Source organism: Rhinolophus sinicus, linkage group LG15, assembly GCF_036562045.2.
Source record: "Rhinolophus sinicus isolate RSC01 linkage group LG15, ASM3656204v1, whole genome shotgun sequence".
Classification (NCBI taxonomy): domain Eukaryota; kingdom Metazoa; phylum Chordata; class Mammalia; order Chiroptera; family Rhinolophidae; genus Rhinolophus; species Rhinolophus sinicus.
Window position 1 is genome coordinate 20425742 of NC_133764.1, and position 17311 is coordinate 20443052.

Here is a 17311-nt window from a genome sequence, read left to right on the forward strand (position 1 = left end):
GCCTGGTGTCCAGCCCCCTGGCGGGGTTGGAGCACCTTCTGAGAGCGGGGGAGCAGAGGGAGCGGGTTCGCGCGGAGGACAACTCACGGAAGAGAAGTTGTGCGGGCCGCAGAGCTCGCCGCGATACTTGCAGGAGAGCAGCATGTCCTCGAGCTGGTGGCCCAGGCGGTCCATGAAGGCGGCGCTGATGCCCTCGAAGTGGCGCGGCGGCAGGAAGAGGCGGAAGTCCGCCAGCTTGCGGAACCACTGGTGGCGCGGCTCGTCGCCCCTCAGTAGCTCGCTGACCAGAGGGCGCGCGGTGCGGTTGGGCAGCAGCAGCCCGAGCCAGTGGCCGGCGTAGTACAGGTCTCCCTTGGAGAGGCGCGGAAAGCGCAGCGGGTTGTTGTTGCACACGGTGACGGCGGGGAAGGGCAACTGGCGGCTCCACTCGCGGTGCACCCGCGTGTGCGACGGGAAGCTGAGCCAGTAGAGCAGGCGGTTCGAGGACCAGGACAGCAATAAGCCGAGGGACGTGCAGAAGGCCAGCACCCACAGCGCCCGCCGCTGGAAGGAGCCCCCCGCCGCCGTGCGCCCGGCGCACATGTGCCGCAGCCCGTGTAGTTTAGTGCGGCTCAGAGACGGCCGCCCCCTGCGGGCGACCCCTGGCCCCTGCAGCGCCGGCTCTCGCCCGCCGCCCCTGCCACCCCCGGGCTGCCTGGCCGCCGCCACCGCCGCCGGCTCCTCCCGGGCCATGCGGAAGCGTCCCGGGCCGGTGAGCGCGGCCGCGGGCAGCCCGGCTCCGCCGCTCCGGCTCATTCATTCAGCCCGCAGCTGGCAGCAGCGGCGGCGGCCCCGGCCGGGCGGAGCCGCCATGGGAGTCCACAGCAGCAGTGGAAGCAGCAGCCGCCGCGCGCAGCCCGCGCCAGGGAAGCGTGCGCCCGAAAGGAGCTCCGGTGGCGCGGCATGCCCACCCGGCGCCGCCGCTGCCGCCTCCGCGGGCGCCCGCCCGGGGCTGAGCGCCGCCTCGGCCCGCCGCCCCTGGCACTGGCCTCTCCGAGCGCCTCCCAGGATCTCCTGGTTTCTAGTCCTCCTGAAGGATGCCCGAAGCCGGCCACTACCTCTAGAGGGGCCCCACCGGCTGCCGCCTCTCCAGTTCCTGGGCGCTGCGCCCGCCTCGACTCCCCTCGTCCTGGACCTCGGGGGACCCTGAGCTGAGTCCCCCCTGCTCCGCCTAACCCCAGCTTTTACGCTGGTCCCGGGAGAGCAGCCACTCGGCCACCATGCCTGATTTGGACATGCCCAAGCACCCCACCAGCCCGGCCCGTAGCGCAGCGGTGCTGGGACACCGGAGAGAACTCGCCAGGGAACGAGCGCCCCCAGAGGCGCACCGCCGCCCCTGGCTCGGCGGGTGGGGTGGGTGTGTACCGGGGTGAGTGGTCGCTCTGCTGGATGCTGCCCTCTTTCCCTTCCCTCCAGGACCCTTCTCACTGCTCCTTGGGCTGCGCTCGGCTGAGACCGGCTAAGGCACCCCAAGTCCTGCGATGTGCCCGCTCTCGCCTGGGGCTGGGGGCTGTCAGGCCGTCCTGCCAGAGGCTGCTGGCTGCTGGGACCCTTCGAGGAGGCTGGCCAGAAGGAAGTGTCGCTTTTTCACCGGGCTCTCCTGGGTGCTTGGAGTCTTCGGAAAAGCCCGGTCTCGCTGTCCGCTGCCTCTTCTTCTCTCTGCCCCGGCGGCGCCAGGAGCTGAGGACAGCGGGGCCCCGGCTTACACCTCCTGCGGGTGACCCGAACTCGCTGCTCCGCGCGCCCTTCTCCTCTAGAGACTCCAAGCCCGCGGCGCCGGCTGCGCTCCTTTCCCGGTTGCCCGACCCTCCTCGGGCCCCGGGCGAACTTGGGCAGCGGCCGCGCGACGCTGGCGCGGGCTGAGCTTTGAGCACCTGCTCCTCAGCTCGCTGGGCCGGCGGCTCAGAGCGGGCGGGGCAGCGGCGGCGAGCGCTGTGCTCCTGGAGACGCGGTGCTGACGCGCCCCGGCTCCTCCTCGCTGCATTTTAATTCCTGGCCACTGTGGCCGCTGCACACCGAGCTGGAGGCCTCTTGCTGGAGCCGGCCGGGTGGGGGACGCACTGCACAGACGTGCTGGGGTGGGGGTGTGCGGGCTGGGCTGGTGGGAGAGATGTGGAGTAGAAACACGGTGTTTATGGGGGGCCATGTGCAGAGAAGTGTGAGAGCACTTCTGACTACGTGAGATGGGCTGTCGTGAGAGCGAGCCACTGGGTAGTGTGTAACACGAGTGGGGTGTCACGCACTGAGTGTGGGTAGGACGTGCATGGGTACGTGTGAGCGGGCATGTCGATGTATCTTGTGGGTATGAGCTTATCTGCAGATGCTGGACTGTGGCTGAGTGTATGCGGTGTGTGTAAGAGTGATCGTGTGTATGTTCTGTGTGTGTGTGTGTGTGTGTGTGCACTTAGTTGGTGGTGGGTACAAATGGGTGTGCTGATATGTGGATGGGCAGCAGGGTTTCTGCATGGGGTGTGTGGTTGGTGTGTTTTGCGCGGGAGCGTGTGTTTTGTAAATAAGTATGTGTGTTGAGACGCTGGGAGCAGTGACTGGGCCTCTGACAGGCTGAGCTCCGCAGGACGGCCTGTCCCCTGCCTCTTAGGCGCTTCCTGTGTGCGCCCAGCCCAGCCACTTCCCTGGAAGCACTGCTGCTCAGAACTGGAGCAGTCAGCCCCGCGCAACTCTCCTAGGAGGGCAGGAGAAAGCAGTGTGACTTCCTCGGACAGGACACTCCATCGCTGACATTCTCACAGCTGGGATCCTACCGGCAATTGGCTGATGATGTCACCCTTCCCTCCCTGCCAGGCCCTGGGTCGTCCACTAACCCCTGGGCACTTTTGGACATTTTCATTTAGCCTTTTTAATATACTGCCTTGGTGTGTTTGGGAGGTTGGATGAAACATGTAGTGTATGGCTAGCTCCATTTCACAGGTGAGACTAGGAAGGCCAAGGACTTGCCCAAGGTCATACCGTTGGTAAGTGGTGGGTGAGGATTATGCACCCAGGTCCCCAAGCCCCTGCTCTTTCTCCGCACCACAGAGCCTTACACTTGGCATTCTCTGAGCCAGGCGCTTTGAGGGCAAGGCTGGAATCTTGCTCCTGTGGCTGCCTGGCAGTGTGTGGTGCACAGTAGGTCTCTATACATACTTCCCAAATAATTGACACACTGAAGCCTTACTGGGACAGGTTACCAGCCCCATTACTCTATGGGATAAAGGAGTTTTCCAGACATTTTCCAGAGAGTAGATTTTGATGGGGGAGGCAGGTGGGGTTAGAGACAGTGTGAAGGGATCCTGAGGGTGGGAGGGCACTAGTGAAGTTGGCAGAGCTGGGCCTGGAGAGGAAGTTCACCCACTTTGTGGTGATTGATAGGGGTGGTCTGGGCATATCTGTGAACTGAGCATCAGGTGTCTGAGAGGTGCTAGGGTGGGCTTTCCCTCCCCACTGACCTGGAGGGCACCTTGTCATGGCAAATCCCTGCGTCTGGTCTCTGAGCCCTACACACACACACACACAAACACATAAACACAATACACGTACACACACACACACACACACACCTGGAGGCCCTTCTCATTCACCTGGGGAAGAAACTATTGAAGTTAAGCTTTGCTGAAATTCTGTTTGGATTGGGTTTCTTGAAGGTGTCTGTGGCTGCCTTTGGGGAAGAAGTTTCTGAATCTGACAGTTTTATGAAACCTCCAACAAAGGCCCACACACCAGTGCTGGCAGCCTGGCCCCAGTGGTCCTGGGGGCGGTGTCACAGAGATTCATATCCCAGCCAAGGCGGGGCAAATTTGTGAGCTCAGTGCAGTTACTGATGAAAGAGCCAGGGCAAGCAGGTGGCATCTTCCAGCTTCCTAACTGGGGTGGCACGAAGGTCTGTCTTGTAGAAACCTTTAGGACATTTTATATTTCTGATTTGTTCAACTGCTACGGGTTTTTTCTTTCCTGGCAGTTTCCCCCTTAAAATGTACACATGCTGCTTTTGGTTGCCTGAGTGTCTTCTCTGCCATGGGTTTTCCTATTCATTCTCCCAATGGGGTGCTTCTCCAAAGAAAGAAGAGGTACCCTGCGTAGGCCCTAGACATCCAGAGGCAGACACAGGGACAGCCAGTGCCCCCAAACAGTGACCAATGGTTCTCTTTATGGCACACGTACGCAGTGCGTTTTCTACGCTGCCTGAAATGCCCCCTGCCTCCTACACAACCAATGATAAGCTTGGCGAAGTTTCACTTTCTCCAAATCCCAGCTTAGGCACCGCCTCCTAAGCAATTGGACTGATAGCTCTATCACAGCCCTTGTCTTAACACCTTCTCATTGCTTGCGTCAGGTGTTTTTTCTGGACGTCACCCCTCTGAGGACAGGGACTACTTCTCATCCGTATTTGTGTCCCTACCTTTTAGCACAGCGCCCGGGCACATTGATGAAACACATTGAGACAGAGGGAGAGGGGAAGGGAACTAAGATTGCATGAACATTTCTATATACCAGGCACTGAACTGGGCACATAAACATATTTTATTCAATTTCTCACTCCATCCATGCAGGGGAGGTGGTTTTTGCTCTCTTTTTTACAGCTGTTGAACCAAGGGCTTGGGGAGCAGGAATTGAACTCAGCTCTAACTCATTCCAAAATCCAAGATTTTTCCCTCGCCATCATTTTTCTTTCAAGAGTAGTATGATAAATCACCATAATACTCATATAATAAATATAGGACTCCTTAAGCAGTACGGCCTATTCTACTGTGTTTCCTCGAAAATAAGACCTAACTGGAAAATAAGCCCTAGCATGATTTCTCAGGATGACATCCCCTGAACATAAGCCCTAATGCGTCTTTTGGAGCAAAAATTAATGTAAGACCCGGTCTTATATTCGGGGAAAGTGACTTATACCTCAAACAAGTACCGTAAGTGTTTCAAATGCTTAAAACCTCATAATAAGCCTATGATTTTCTCTCTTTCAGAGAGGAGGAATCCTTACCACAGAGAGGTTGAGCTACTTACCCTAAGCCACACAGCGCCTAAGCAGGAGAGCAGCCTTTGAATCCGGGCAGTCTGGCTCCGTCCCTTGTACTGTCAAGCCCTAGCCCATACCATCTCTGCCCTCAGAGCTACACTGACATGACAGCTCGTGTGAATTAGCCCTCCCACCCGACAGACTCACTTGGCCAGAAAAAAGTTCACGAGGCAGTACATGAGCTGACCCACATAACCTATTCACCAAGAAATTAGAACATAGCATTGTGATTTCCCAATTATAAGTTTTTAAGAAAATGTCCCTTTTCTTGTTTCTCTTGGAAACATCTGTTGCTCCACACCTGGCATCCTGGCATTCTGTGTGGGGTGTGTGTGCAGTGGCAGAAGGGCCTGCGGCCAGCCCGCCCACTTTCTGCTGTGTCACCACCACCGTTCATGATAAGCTCCTTCTCCCATGAAATGAGTTGGTTGAGAGGAAAAGGTCCACTTACGTCAATGTGATTTTCTGTTTTTATAACCCAGTTTTAGGAGCTGACCCTTTCGATGGCTTGATCAGGCTTTCCTGGAGGCCCCAACGTTCCTGTTTACCCCAAGCCCTGCTACTCAGGGGCTCAGCATTGGAAACAGTCTGAGGTACCACCTAACCCCACTCCCGACTTGCTGTAGGAAAACCCCTCTATACACCTCTTCAATGACAGCCCACTGGTGACCCACCCTATTCTGGAACACCTGGCAGCATTTAAAGCGTCTTCCTTTCATCAAACTGAAATCTGTCTCCTTTTGAATTTCTTCCATTTCTCCTCATTTATCCCCCGGTAGCCACACAAAATAAGCTCAATCTTTCTTTCACAGGAGAACCCTTTAAAATACTTTCTGGAATCCGAGTACTTCAGGGCTGAAAGGGGCGTTAGTGGTCTACCTACTAGCGAAGTATTAAGATCGTCTTTTCTTCTCCAGGCTAAATGTCACCAGTCCCTTCAACTGTTTGTCCTGTACCTTCTACTCTTGAAATGGAAACTTGGGTGTCAACATGCTTAAAATGTGACTCTCCAGCCTATGGAAGGTGAGCCCCCAAGCCCTTTGCTCCTAACCTGGTGCTTGCAGCCCCTGATCTTCCTGCTGATGGCAGTGGGTTCTTATTTGTCCTCTCACTCCTGGAATTTAGTGGAGGTGGTGTATGGGGCGAGGAGACAGCAACAATGGGTCCTCTGTGTCCTTGCTTAGAATGCCGCGTGTACATTTTCTTTCGGACTCTGCTGCTCCTGGTGAGGAGACAACACTATTTTTAGTATTAGAGTTTGTTGATATGATGGGGCAGGCAGGTCTTCCTGTGAATCTCACTATCTCTCGCTTACTCCTTCTTTCTCTTCGTCTTTCTTTTTCTGTCTCTGTACTGCCATTGGCGCTCGATCACTCTGTCTCCCTCTCTCTTCTTTCCCTTCCCTAACCTCTTCCTGAATGCTCGCTGTCCTCTCTGATCCCTTCTTAGCCCATGCGGCTGCTGGCCTCTGCAGTGTCACGGGACCTGAGCAAATGTCCAGTCACCAGCATCCGTATTGGTGAAAGAGAGTGCAGAGAACTTCTCCACCGTGGATTTAGTTCATTGCACACTCATTTCTTTCCACCCCTTCCAACCTCCCACCGTGGAGCTGGCACTGGAGCTGCTGTTCCGTCCTACCTTTTCACATGCTTCGGCATTTCCACTGCTTTTCCTCTCACTCCGTGGCTTTATGCAGTACACTTGGCCTTGCCTAGTTTTCTCTCCCGGGCTCCTTCTCAGACTCTCTAGATATTTTTGTTTATTCTTTTGGTCATCCCCGTTTTGCTTGGCTTCAAGCTCTCAGCTGCCCATCCTCCACCAGCACTAAATCCCAGGGGGGAAGAGGGCAAATGGGGGCCCACGACCACCAGATAACAGAGCAGAGGCTGAAAGGACCAGATCCAGAGTAGAAGGTGGGGAGGCTCATGCTTCCCAGGGCTGGAGGAAATCTGCTGAGGTCCAGAGAGGAGCCTTGCTTGGGGGGAGGCTTGCTCTAAATCACACAGATTCAGACTGATAAACACAGAACCAGAATCCAAATCCCAACTTCCAGTTCCTGCTCTGCTCACCCAATGAAATAACTTTATAAAAATGTATTTGTGAAATCAGTAATGTCATCACATGGTTCAAAAAAGACAAAAGAGTAAAGAGTTTAGGAAAGTCTCTCTATTCCACCCCTGTCCTCTGGCTATACAGTCTATCAATTTGTTGTATCATCTGTTAGTGATATTTTATGACTATATATGTGTGTGTAGTCTCCATATGTCCCTTTTCTTACCCTGGTTGCATTCTGTGAATACTGTTTACCAAAGTAATTGTAGTCCATGTTTTTCACACCTTTCTCCCCTGTACTTCCAGTTATGTGATGGTTGCCTTCCTCTGGCACCTCTTTCCAACTTCTGTTATCTTCCCCCACTTCTCATTTCACATTGTCCTGCTCTCCCATCCAAAAAGGACAGTGGGTACTATGACAAAGTGGTACACAGAGCTGGGCATTTTGTTATCAGATTTTTCGTTAACTCTTTGCTAGATAGGCTGACAGATGGGCGCTCTCGTGTGGATCATCGCAAACAGCAGGTAATGCAAACACATGTCCTCTTTGCATCTGAAGAGTCTGATGTGATGCATTTGCATAGGATTTAATTTTCTGGTCATATTTTCCTTAGGCTAATTATAACACACACACACACACACACACACACACACACACACACACACACTTGAGTGCTCTGAGCACACGGCTCACACCACGGAGAGAACCAGAAGGTGGCAGTGCCAAAAGGGATCTTAACGAGCATGTAATTGAACTTAGAAGAGGAAATTGACGCCTGCAGTTTAGTGACCGGCCCCCATCACTGGGAAGTGGATCTGATAATGGTACTAATGGTGATGGTGATGGTGACGGTGATGATACTCCATAACTGACATCGACTGAGCACTTACTATGTCAGGCACTGTGCTCAGTGAACATGCTTGGACCCGTTTCATTCTCACTGCAACCCTAGGCGGTCTTTCCCACCGTGATAGCTCCTCTACCCAGGAGGACACAGCAGCAGAGATTGGCTAAGCAACTTGTCCATTCCGTGGCCGGATTCATACCCACGTGTTTTGGTTCTAGAGGACGGGGTCCTGATGAAGGTGGTTGTAAGTAGCTGGATATAATGCCTGTAGCCGATATCCCCAGGCACCCAGAATAGGAGAGGCCCTGTCCTGGGCACTGGGAAGGCAACGTCGACTCAGGTGAGGCCCCTGCCTTCGCTTACAGGCCAGTGGGGGATCTGGGGAGAAAAATCTAGATATCATTTTAACAATGCATGCTAAATACGATGCCAGAGAGGAGCACAGCATGTGGACAGGGTCCAGAGGAGGGCTCTCTTCTCGAATGGTCGCAGAGCTGTCGCCATACACGTTCTCTGATTTCCTCAGAGTGTCTCCACACATGTTCATAGTTTCACCCCGGCTCATGGAGAACAGTGTGGTCTTTTCCAGGAGGCTCCGCCTTTGAGCCGAGGTCTGAGACCAAAGCCACAGCAGCGTAGCCTCGGGCTGAGCACGTTTTGATCCCCTTTGTCCGCGATGTCCCTATTCACGTCCTGTTGATGTGGGTTTTGTGTCCCCAGGGGTGTTCTATTGACCTGTGACGTTTACTTTCTAAGTTCACCTCACTAATGAATCTCGCTCCTTCCCCTAGCGTAGCCTGGCCTATCACTGAGTTACTCGGGGTCTAGGCTTGAATAACGGGGTCAGGGTTGTAACTTGGACTCTAAAGTTAGCCGAGAAATGGAGCTCAGCACGCTCTTCTCTCACACATAACAAAACTCTCATTAAAACAGTTACGCACAATAACCTTCTCCAACGCTTACCATCCACTCATGTGACGAAAAGGCATCCAGTTAAAATAGGGTTTAATGAAATATATAACCCCAGACACAATTAGACAATTTTACTCACAATTCCTTAACTGTCTCCTCCACCGTTTTCAGTCATGACTTAATTTGACTTGCCCTGGCTCTCACCTCCTTTTTGGGGAGCATTAACTAACCAGCCCTGAATCTGTCTGGAGGACGGGTCCTCGGCAGTGACCGAGAGATTTAAGGCCAGGTTGATTTGTCAGAGGTTTCCATGCAGGCTGCTCTCCCTTTTAGCCACAGCTTCCCTTAGCCTGAGCCATGAGAGATGTGTTGACTCTTTCCCTTATAAATGACCTGACCAAACCACGACCACAGATTTCTCTTCTCCTAGTTTATCTCCCCGGTCCCTCCACAGAAGGAGTGTGCGTGTGGGGGGGTTCGCACATTCTTTTGCCGTGGTGTGTACCTGTGTGACTATCCAAACAGAAGACAGGAAGAGAAGGTCAGTACAGGGAAGGCAGAATAAGGGAAGGCAGGGGAGGGGAGGGGGCGCTGATGACAGGGGAGGGAGAGGAGAAGTATCGAGTATCAGCCAGGTACCTACCACGTACTGGTATGTGTACCATGCAGTGATTCTTCACAGCAATCCTCCCAGTGGTCACATTATCCTCATTTTATAGACGGGGACCTAGAAAGTTGATCTTTTCAGTCTTATTCTCTCTGTTGCTGGTTTAAGCTGTGCTAACAGCCGTAATTACTTAATGCAACCATTTCCTGAGCTAAATGTCAGGCACGGCGTTAAGCCTCGTTTTCCAAATGAAGAAAAATGAGGCTCAGAAGGGGGAAGTTACTTGCCTAGGGTCACACAGAGTGCGTCACACAGCGGCAGAGCCAGGATTCCAACCAGCTCTGGCTCCAACGTGCTGCCACTTATTAGAGAGGAAAGAAATCGGGAGTTCAGAAAGAGAAAAGACAAAGTGGGTGGCAGCATAATTCGGAGTTTTGCAAAATCCCTTGGGGAGATGAAGGAAGTGAAAACAGAAGCTCGATTCTCAGTATCTACTGTGCATCTGGAGCTAAGTTCTTTCCAGCTTCAGTGTGATGCCATCATGGGCAGAGCTAAAAATACACATGCCAGTGGTTGGGAAGAGGTTTAGGGAGATACCCATGGGCACAAGGGCCAGGCTGGGTTGAGTGAGTCAGAGAAGCCACACGAAATATTTCTGCTCTCAATGTCCAAATGTCCTTAGACACTGAGAGCCATCACATGACCACAAAGTGGGAACTCACCTTTACAATCCACAGGTTTTCAGTCTATCTACCTGTCTCCTTCCCTCCCTCCCTCCCTTCTTTCCTTCCTCCTTCTTTTCTCCCTCCCTCCCCCTTTCTCTTTCCTGCTGCCCTCCTCCTCCCTCCCTTTCTCCTTCCCTCCTTTTTTCTCTCCTTCTCTCTTTTCCTTCCTTCCTTCCTTCCTTCCTTCCTTCCTTCCTTCCTTCCTTCCTTCCTTCCTTCCTTCCTTCTCTCCTCCTTCTTCCCTCCCTCCCTCCCTTCCTTCCAGATCTCAGCCTTGCTTTCTCTTTCTAATCAATACTTCTTTAGCCCAGCAGTGCTTAAGTTGACTCATTCAATATTTCTCAGCAGCCTACAGCACTAACACACAACATTAGAGTCAAAACAGTTTTCTGAAAGTGCTTGGAGTTATAAAGGCAAGTACATAGCTTGATGTGTAATAAGAGCATGAAACACTTTATACCCTTTGACCTTGAAATCCCACACCCTAGTAGGATCCCTAAGGAAATAACCTCAAATCAAAACAAAACAAAAATACAAAGGTATTAGCAATGAGGTTTTTCATGTTAGAGGGGGCGGGGGGGAGGAGGAGGGAGAGGGAAACAACCACACAAATTAAATACAGTTCATATGCCCAACACTAAAGGGTGGCCAAGCAAATGATGGTGATGGTGACACTATGTCATTGGAAATTGATGGCCTTTAAAAAAAAAAGCACACCAAAAACCAAAAAAACAAAAAACAAAACCCTACAAAACAGCACTAGGATGCCAGTGTGTTGAGTTATACATGAAACAACACTGAGTAAACGATGGATCTCAAGCATGAAGACTCTGAGCACTTTCACCAACGACAACCACGTTTCCATCTTTAACTACAGCTGGAATCCCCCTTGGTCTTGGCCACCACCATACTATTTTTTCCAGTTTAGAGGCAGTGCAAGGAGCTAAGGAAAAACACCTTTTGAGCAGTTATAAATGCATGTCACAAAATACATGCATACATATATCCTACTACTGCTGCTGCTGCTACTACTAATGGCCTAATTGAGGATAGTAAGAAGGCAGGCATGCTGGGAACTTTGCACGCATTATGTCACTTAATCCCCAGAGTAAACCTAACGAAGTAGCTGCTATTCTTTTTATTTGTGCCAAGGAGGAACCTGAGACTGAGAGATAGCAATGGAGTGTTTAAGGTCACACCTGGGTTTTGCTGATGTCAAATCCTCCCTCTCTCTGCCCCCCAATATGATTCTAGACACTAAAGTTACCACCGTGCAGCTCAATCATGAGTGAGCCCTTGTCTTTTCACAGAGCCTCCTTACTATTATCCTATGTACAATCCTGGAAACATGCTTGGCTATTTGTTTTTCAGGCTCTCAGCAGAATAGAAATAATGCATGTTATGAAAAGAAACAAGTAGGCTTAAGATTCCAGAGTACTGATAGGTAAAGTATAGCCAAATCCCACAACAAAGGAGAAGACAAAACAACTATAAAAATAGACAAAAGGACTAAAAAAAAATGATGCCATTTAATGTTGGGCAAACTCCACACATTTCGAAAAAAGTCCTGAAATCTTTTATCCCAAAATAATACTTGGAACTTACAGTGATGGCCTTGAGTCACCAAGATTACATTTTGTTCTGTATAATTTGCATAAGAATATAGGAAAGGATGGGATATATTTCAAAAGGTGTTTTAGCCAAATGGTTCCATTAAAAAAAAAACAAATTGATGCTTAAAGGAATCCACAAATCCTGGAAACATTGGCTTTTCAGAAAAGTGACTTATTTCTTTGGAGAGAAAGGGTCTGAACAACACAGGTTTTACTCTTTCATGGATCCATCGTTTCAGTCATCACCTTGAACAAAGTTTGCCTGTTGTCATTTTGTTTGATAGCCAACGATTCCGCTCATGGTTTCACGTTCAGAACTGGCTACCTTGCTGCCAGTTGGACTATGTTGTGGGTGTTTAGTTTTTCTATAAAAGGAAGCTTTGTGATATTTAAATGTTTGTATCTCTCTTCTGTTTCTTAACTGAAAACAACAATAGACCAAATTTTACCACATTTTTTTCCCCTGCAGGAAGAAACAACTGAGGAGAAATGGAAGTTTATTTGAGGAAACAGTTCTAACATTCAAGTCTCCATCAGAAATATTATAGAGTTTTATTCTGTAGGACTTGGAAGTCTCGTGCAGTGGGTGAGAGCAGACTTTTGACTTATAAAGGGGTATCATATAAGCACATCTATTAGCTTACTGAATGCAAACTTCCCTTGGAAGGTATTTTCTGTGAGTGTGTGTGTGTGCGTGTGTGTTTTCCCTTTTGCATAGTCACTCATTGATTGATACAGAGAAATGTGAAATGTCTGTACTGCTTTGTGACGTACTGACAGCATATCCTTTTAAATTTGAGACTGGAATTGTACCCAGGGGAAGAGACATTTTAGTGATGAATTCTAAGACCCTTTTATACTTTGTAATCTTGGAATTATCCTCAACTAAGCCCTCACCCCGCCACGTTTCATCCATCACCAAAAGTTGTGGATGCTATCTCCTAAATCATTCTCAAGCCCATGGTCTGTGACCCATTGTCACGGCCACTACCTTGGTTCAAGCTCTCCTGGTCTACAGCTTATAGCTTACTCTGTTATATATAGGTCTTAACTGGGCCTCTGGCCTTTGATTTCCTCCCTCTGCAATTCTTTCCCCATTCTGCTCTTTTGATTATGACATTTCTCGGCTTAAAATCCTTCAATGGCTACCACTGCTTACTGTAGAGCTTACAGCCCGCGTGTTGTATCCCACATGGATTACAGGGTTACAAGTGCTGAGGCTCACCGCTTTGGGGGCAAGGCAGTCTGGGGGCGGCAGGACCCCAGGGGCTGCTCAGGACCAGAGCCTTGTCCGTTTGTCCGAGTGTGCTGCACATGTATCTATTTTGTTCTTGAAAAAATTCCAGGAAGGTCCTGGAAAGCCTAGTTTACAAAGCCCTTCTCTCCCTGGCTCCATCTGCCCCACCAGCCGCTCATGCTACTGCCTACCCCACAAACCCTTTGCCCCGGCTATCGAAGCCTCTGGCTTTTCCAGCTTTAGATCCACAGGGCATTTTTGCAACATTATGATTTTGAAACTGAGGCCCAGAAAGCATCCTCCCTTTCCCTTTGCTTGGTGAACTTGCACTTTCTTTGGAGACCCTGCTCAACATTCCCCTCTCAGAAGTTCTCCCCTACTCCTGCCAATCGGATGAAACACTCTCTCCGCTCTCCTCCCACGCGAGCCAGTGGGCCGGAATTGGGAAAGTTCCTTAAACTCTCTGAGTCTTAATTTCCTTCTTTGAAAAATGGAGATAATAATATCTGCCTTGCAGGCTTCGCGTGAAGATTAAATAAAATAACATATGTAAAGCATTGAGCATGGAGCTTGGCATATAGTAAGCACTCAGTAAATATTTGTTGAATAATAAATGATAGTTGCTATCATTAACCATCAAACTTCTGCCAGTGCACTTATCTCATAATTGCACAGTGGGTGTTAACTCTTTTAAGATTTTCCTATTCATCATGGCGAATAGATTCTACTCCGCTAGGATGTCAGCTGCACGAAGAAAGGGGTGTAGAGTTTGTCCACTGGTGTATCCTACACGCCCTCAATAGGGCCCGGCACACAGTAGAGCTCAGCAATATTTGTTGATTGCTCGCTTGCCCCATTTAGCTCTTGGGAGCGTCAAATGTGATGATATATATGGAATGCTTTAAAGTGTAAACATCTTATAAATCTAGGAATTGTCCTTTCATTTATACTTTTTGTCTCAGGGCGGATGCTTGGGTTGAGCTGCCAGCACCCAAACCTGCTTGCACACCCATGCCCCCCGCTGTGGCACGTAAGTTTTAGGGACGTCTGGTACCCACAAAATGCTAGCATATTTGTTGGACAGATGTAAGCAAGGCAGACATTCCAATTTGTATCACTACCTTCTTAAATAGATGCCTGAACGTTAGAGCTATTTATAGATCTGACATCTTCAGCTCTGATGCTTCTGGCACACATGCAGTTCTTGATATTTTGTACACAGAGTCCAATTACTCTCATTTTCTAAATCAGGGTGTAAGCATCCTTATCAAAGAGAGTCACCTTGGGTAGGGCTGATGAGGATGGATTCCACTTCAGGTGACAGCTGGAAGCTCCCTAGAGATCAGTGGGTCCAATATCCTTGGTCCCATTTATAGATAAGGAAACTGAGGCCCAGAGAGTGTCAGTGACTCATCCAAGGTCACACAGCCAGGTCTGGGGCTCCTCTGAGCATTCCTTCCTTCCTTCCACTTTACTACAGGGTCTTTAACAGAGAGAAGAAGGTGTTCCAAGCAGAGGAAATAACAATACCTGAAAAATATTGGGAAAATGAAGTTGATTTAAAGCCTCTATTCACATACATTAGTAGCTCCAGTCTGTGAACCGAGGCAGAGAAGCAAAAATTTTCTGTATGTGAAGGCGAGGGAATATAGCTAAGCACTACAGTGGCTTAAGGTTATATTGCTAGGTGTGTGTGTCTGTCTGTGTGTGTACTTTATTGTTTAGGTAATAAAGATGGTTTTGCTTTATTGTTTTTGTTTCATTTGCAGGAAACTGGAGCGGGTAGGTACCAGTAATATGAAGCTTTTAGAAAATTATTTTCTCAACAGATAGTAGAATGGATTGGAAGTGGGAAGACGAGGAGACAGAGAGACAACAGCAATCTTCTCCACTTGAATTGATGAGGGCCTGGGCATGGTGGTGATGGTGGGAATGGGAAGGGATATTTCCAAACAATCTTTCCATGGAAAGGAATAATTAAAGGATAGGTGTGAGAGACACAGGGAAGGAAAAATCAACGTGAGGCTCCTTAATGAAGAAGTGGTAACAATTAATTAGGTGCCAAGGTGATGAGGTGGAAGTTAGACAGGTATCAAGGCTGATGCAAACATCTCTTGAAATGCTGAAGAGGCCAAAAAGATAGAGAATCTTATTTAAGCACACCAACTTGAGCTTTAAGAAGAGGGATTTCTTGCCTAGGAAAGAGAACCAAGCTAATTAAGGGAGGAGTAACCTAGTGGTTTTCAGCTTAATTATTGAAGAAATCTCTAAATTTATGTTTTCCTTCGATGAGATGGTGTTTACGCAAATCTTAACAACCTCGTGAAGTTCCCCTACCTCATGTACCTCCTCCCCCTTCTCCAAGGGAGGCAGGCCTTCCCCAGTGTTCAAAGCCTGGGTTCCAGACAGTGGGCGTGTTGTATACTACCATGTTTCCCTGAAAATAAGACCTGGCCAGACAATCAGCTCTAATGCATCTTTTGGAGCAAAAATTAATACAAGACCGGGTATTATATTATACTACTATGTAAGACCCAGTCTTACAGTAAAATAAAACCGAGTCTTATATTAATTTTTGCTCCAAAAGATGCATTAGAGCTCATTGTCTGGCTAGGTCTTATTTTGGGGGAAACACGGTACTTGCAGGATTTCCTGCTTTATGGTCCTTGCTCTTTCTTCTACATCTCTCACCTTAACCAAGTCATTTGGATTTGACCTTGGAATTTCCTTCCTTTCTGATTTCCAAGCTCCTGCTGAGTTGCCTTACTGAAATACCTCTCCTGCTATTTCCATAGCCAGCCCAGCCAGCCTCATGGTCATAAACCAAACCCTAGTTATGGAGCCTTGCCCAGGAGCTGGCATACTGTAGGTATTCAATAATTCTGTGTTGTTGTTGAATGAATGATTAATGAATGAAAACAGGAAGGAAGGTAGGAGGATGGAAGAACTAAAAGGAGCAATTTTATTCCACTGATAGATTTAAACTATATGATACCCCCAAACTTGGTTGAGCTGTTTTATTTCTGGTAAAAGGCAGTGCCACCTACATATCAAAAACATTATGAGTCATCTACATAATTTAGGTAAGAGTAATTTTTTTTTTTTAGTGGAAAAATAAAGATTGAATAAGTAGTTTAGCAAACTGGTCAATCTATCCAGTGATGCTTATCCGTGTCCATCGGCAAACAGACATCGTCTGACCTGAGTGGACCACAGAAGAGTGTGGCACTCAGGTGGCCGCCAACTGTACGAGGTCAGACAATGAAGTTCACAAACTCATCCTAGAAAAAGTGCTACATACCTCATTGCTGAATATCACTATGGTCAACTTCGAAATACTCCCCTTGGGAAGCTGTGCACCGACGCCAGTGCCTAGTCCACCATTCAAAGCAATTTTGGAACTCTTTTTCTGGAATGGCCATCATAGTTTTTGTCATATTACCCTTGATGTCCTGAATGTCATCAAAATGTCTTCCTTTCAATACTTCCTTTATCTTTGGGTAAAGAAAGAAGTCACTGGGGGCCAGGTCAGGTGAATAGGGAGGGTGTTCCAATACAGTTATTTGTTGACTGGCTAAAAACTCCCTCACAGACAGGGCCGTGTGAGCTGGTGCATTGTCGTGATGCAAGAGCCATGAATTGTTGTCGAAAAGTTCAGGTCATCTAACTTTTTCACGCAGCCTTTTCAGCACTTCCAACTAGTAAACTTGGTTAGCTGTTTGCCCACTTGGTACAAATTCATAATGAATAATCCCTCTGATACCAAAAAAAATATTAGCAATATCATTGCAACAAGTTCGCGAACTTAATCGTCAGACCTCGTTGATGTTGAAAGTAACCCACTGATTTGGGGTGGATACATTCTTGTCACATTATAAACAAGGATAATGAAGTGGCTACTGACCACGTGACTGAATCTCTCTCTCCAATTGCACCATCTCCTGATTTCCTCTGCTACATCTCACATCTTTTCTCAGTTCTCTTCTCTGCCCTTGCCTCCATCTTTTCTTCTTCCTCCTCATCCTCTTTCACTTCCTTCTCCCCCTATTCTGCTTGCTGCTCAGATACTGACTTTTGAAACTCCCGGCTAAACACGGTGAATTGTCTGCAGCCATACATCTTTTCCCTCCATACGTTCCATTTCAATGATAGTAAAAGAAGAAAAAAGGAGAATCCTTTCAAAGACAAAGAAGAGACATATTTCCATCCATTTTTGAAAAGCACGATGTAAGGGGCAGAGCAAAGGAGCTGTGAACTGAAG

General features: G+C 48.9%; 1 protein-coding gene across 5 annotated transcripts in view; it reads right to left on the reverse strand.

The window, feature by feature from the left end:
• ASIC2 (acid sensing ion channel subunit 2) overlaps positions 1-17311 on the reverse strand; it is a 960074-nt gene that overhangs the window by 253372 nt on the left and 689391 nt on the right. For 3 of the 5 annotated variants that reach the window (XM_074319706.1, XM_074319708.1, XM_074319707.1), the window contains exon 1: positions 88-2000. The exons of 1 other annotated variant lie outside the window; for it this stretch is intronic. In XM_074319706.1, coding sequence (XP_074175807.1) covers positions 88-795 — 708 coding nt within the window. In that variant the 5' untranslated portion in view covers positions 796-2000. Of the gene's footprint in view, positions 1-87; positions 2001-17311 lie in introns of those variants that run through there. One more of the 5 variants, XM_019732609.2, reaches the window with a different exon arrangement.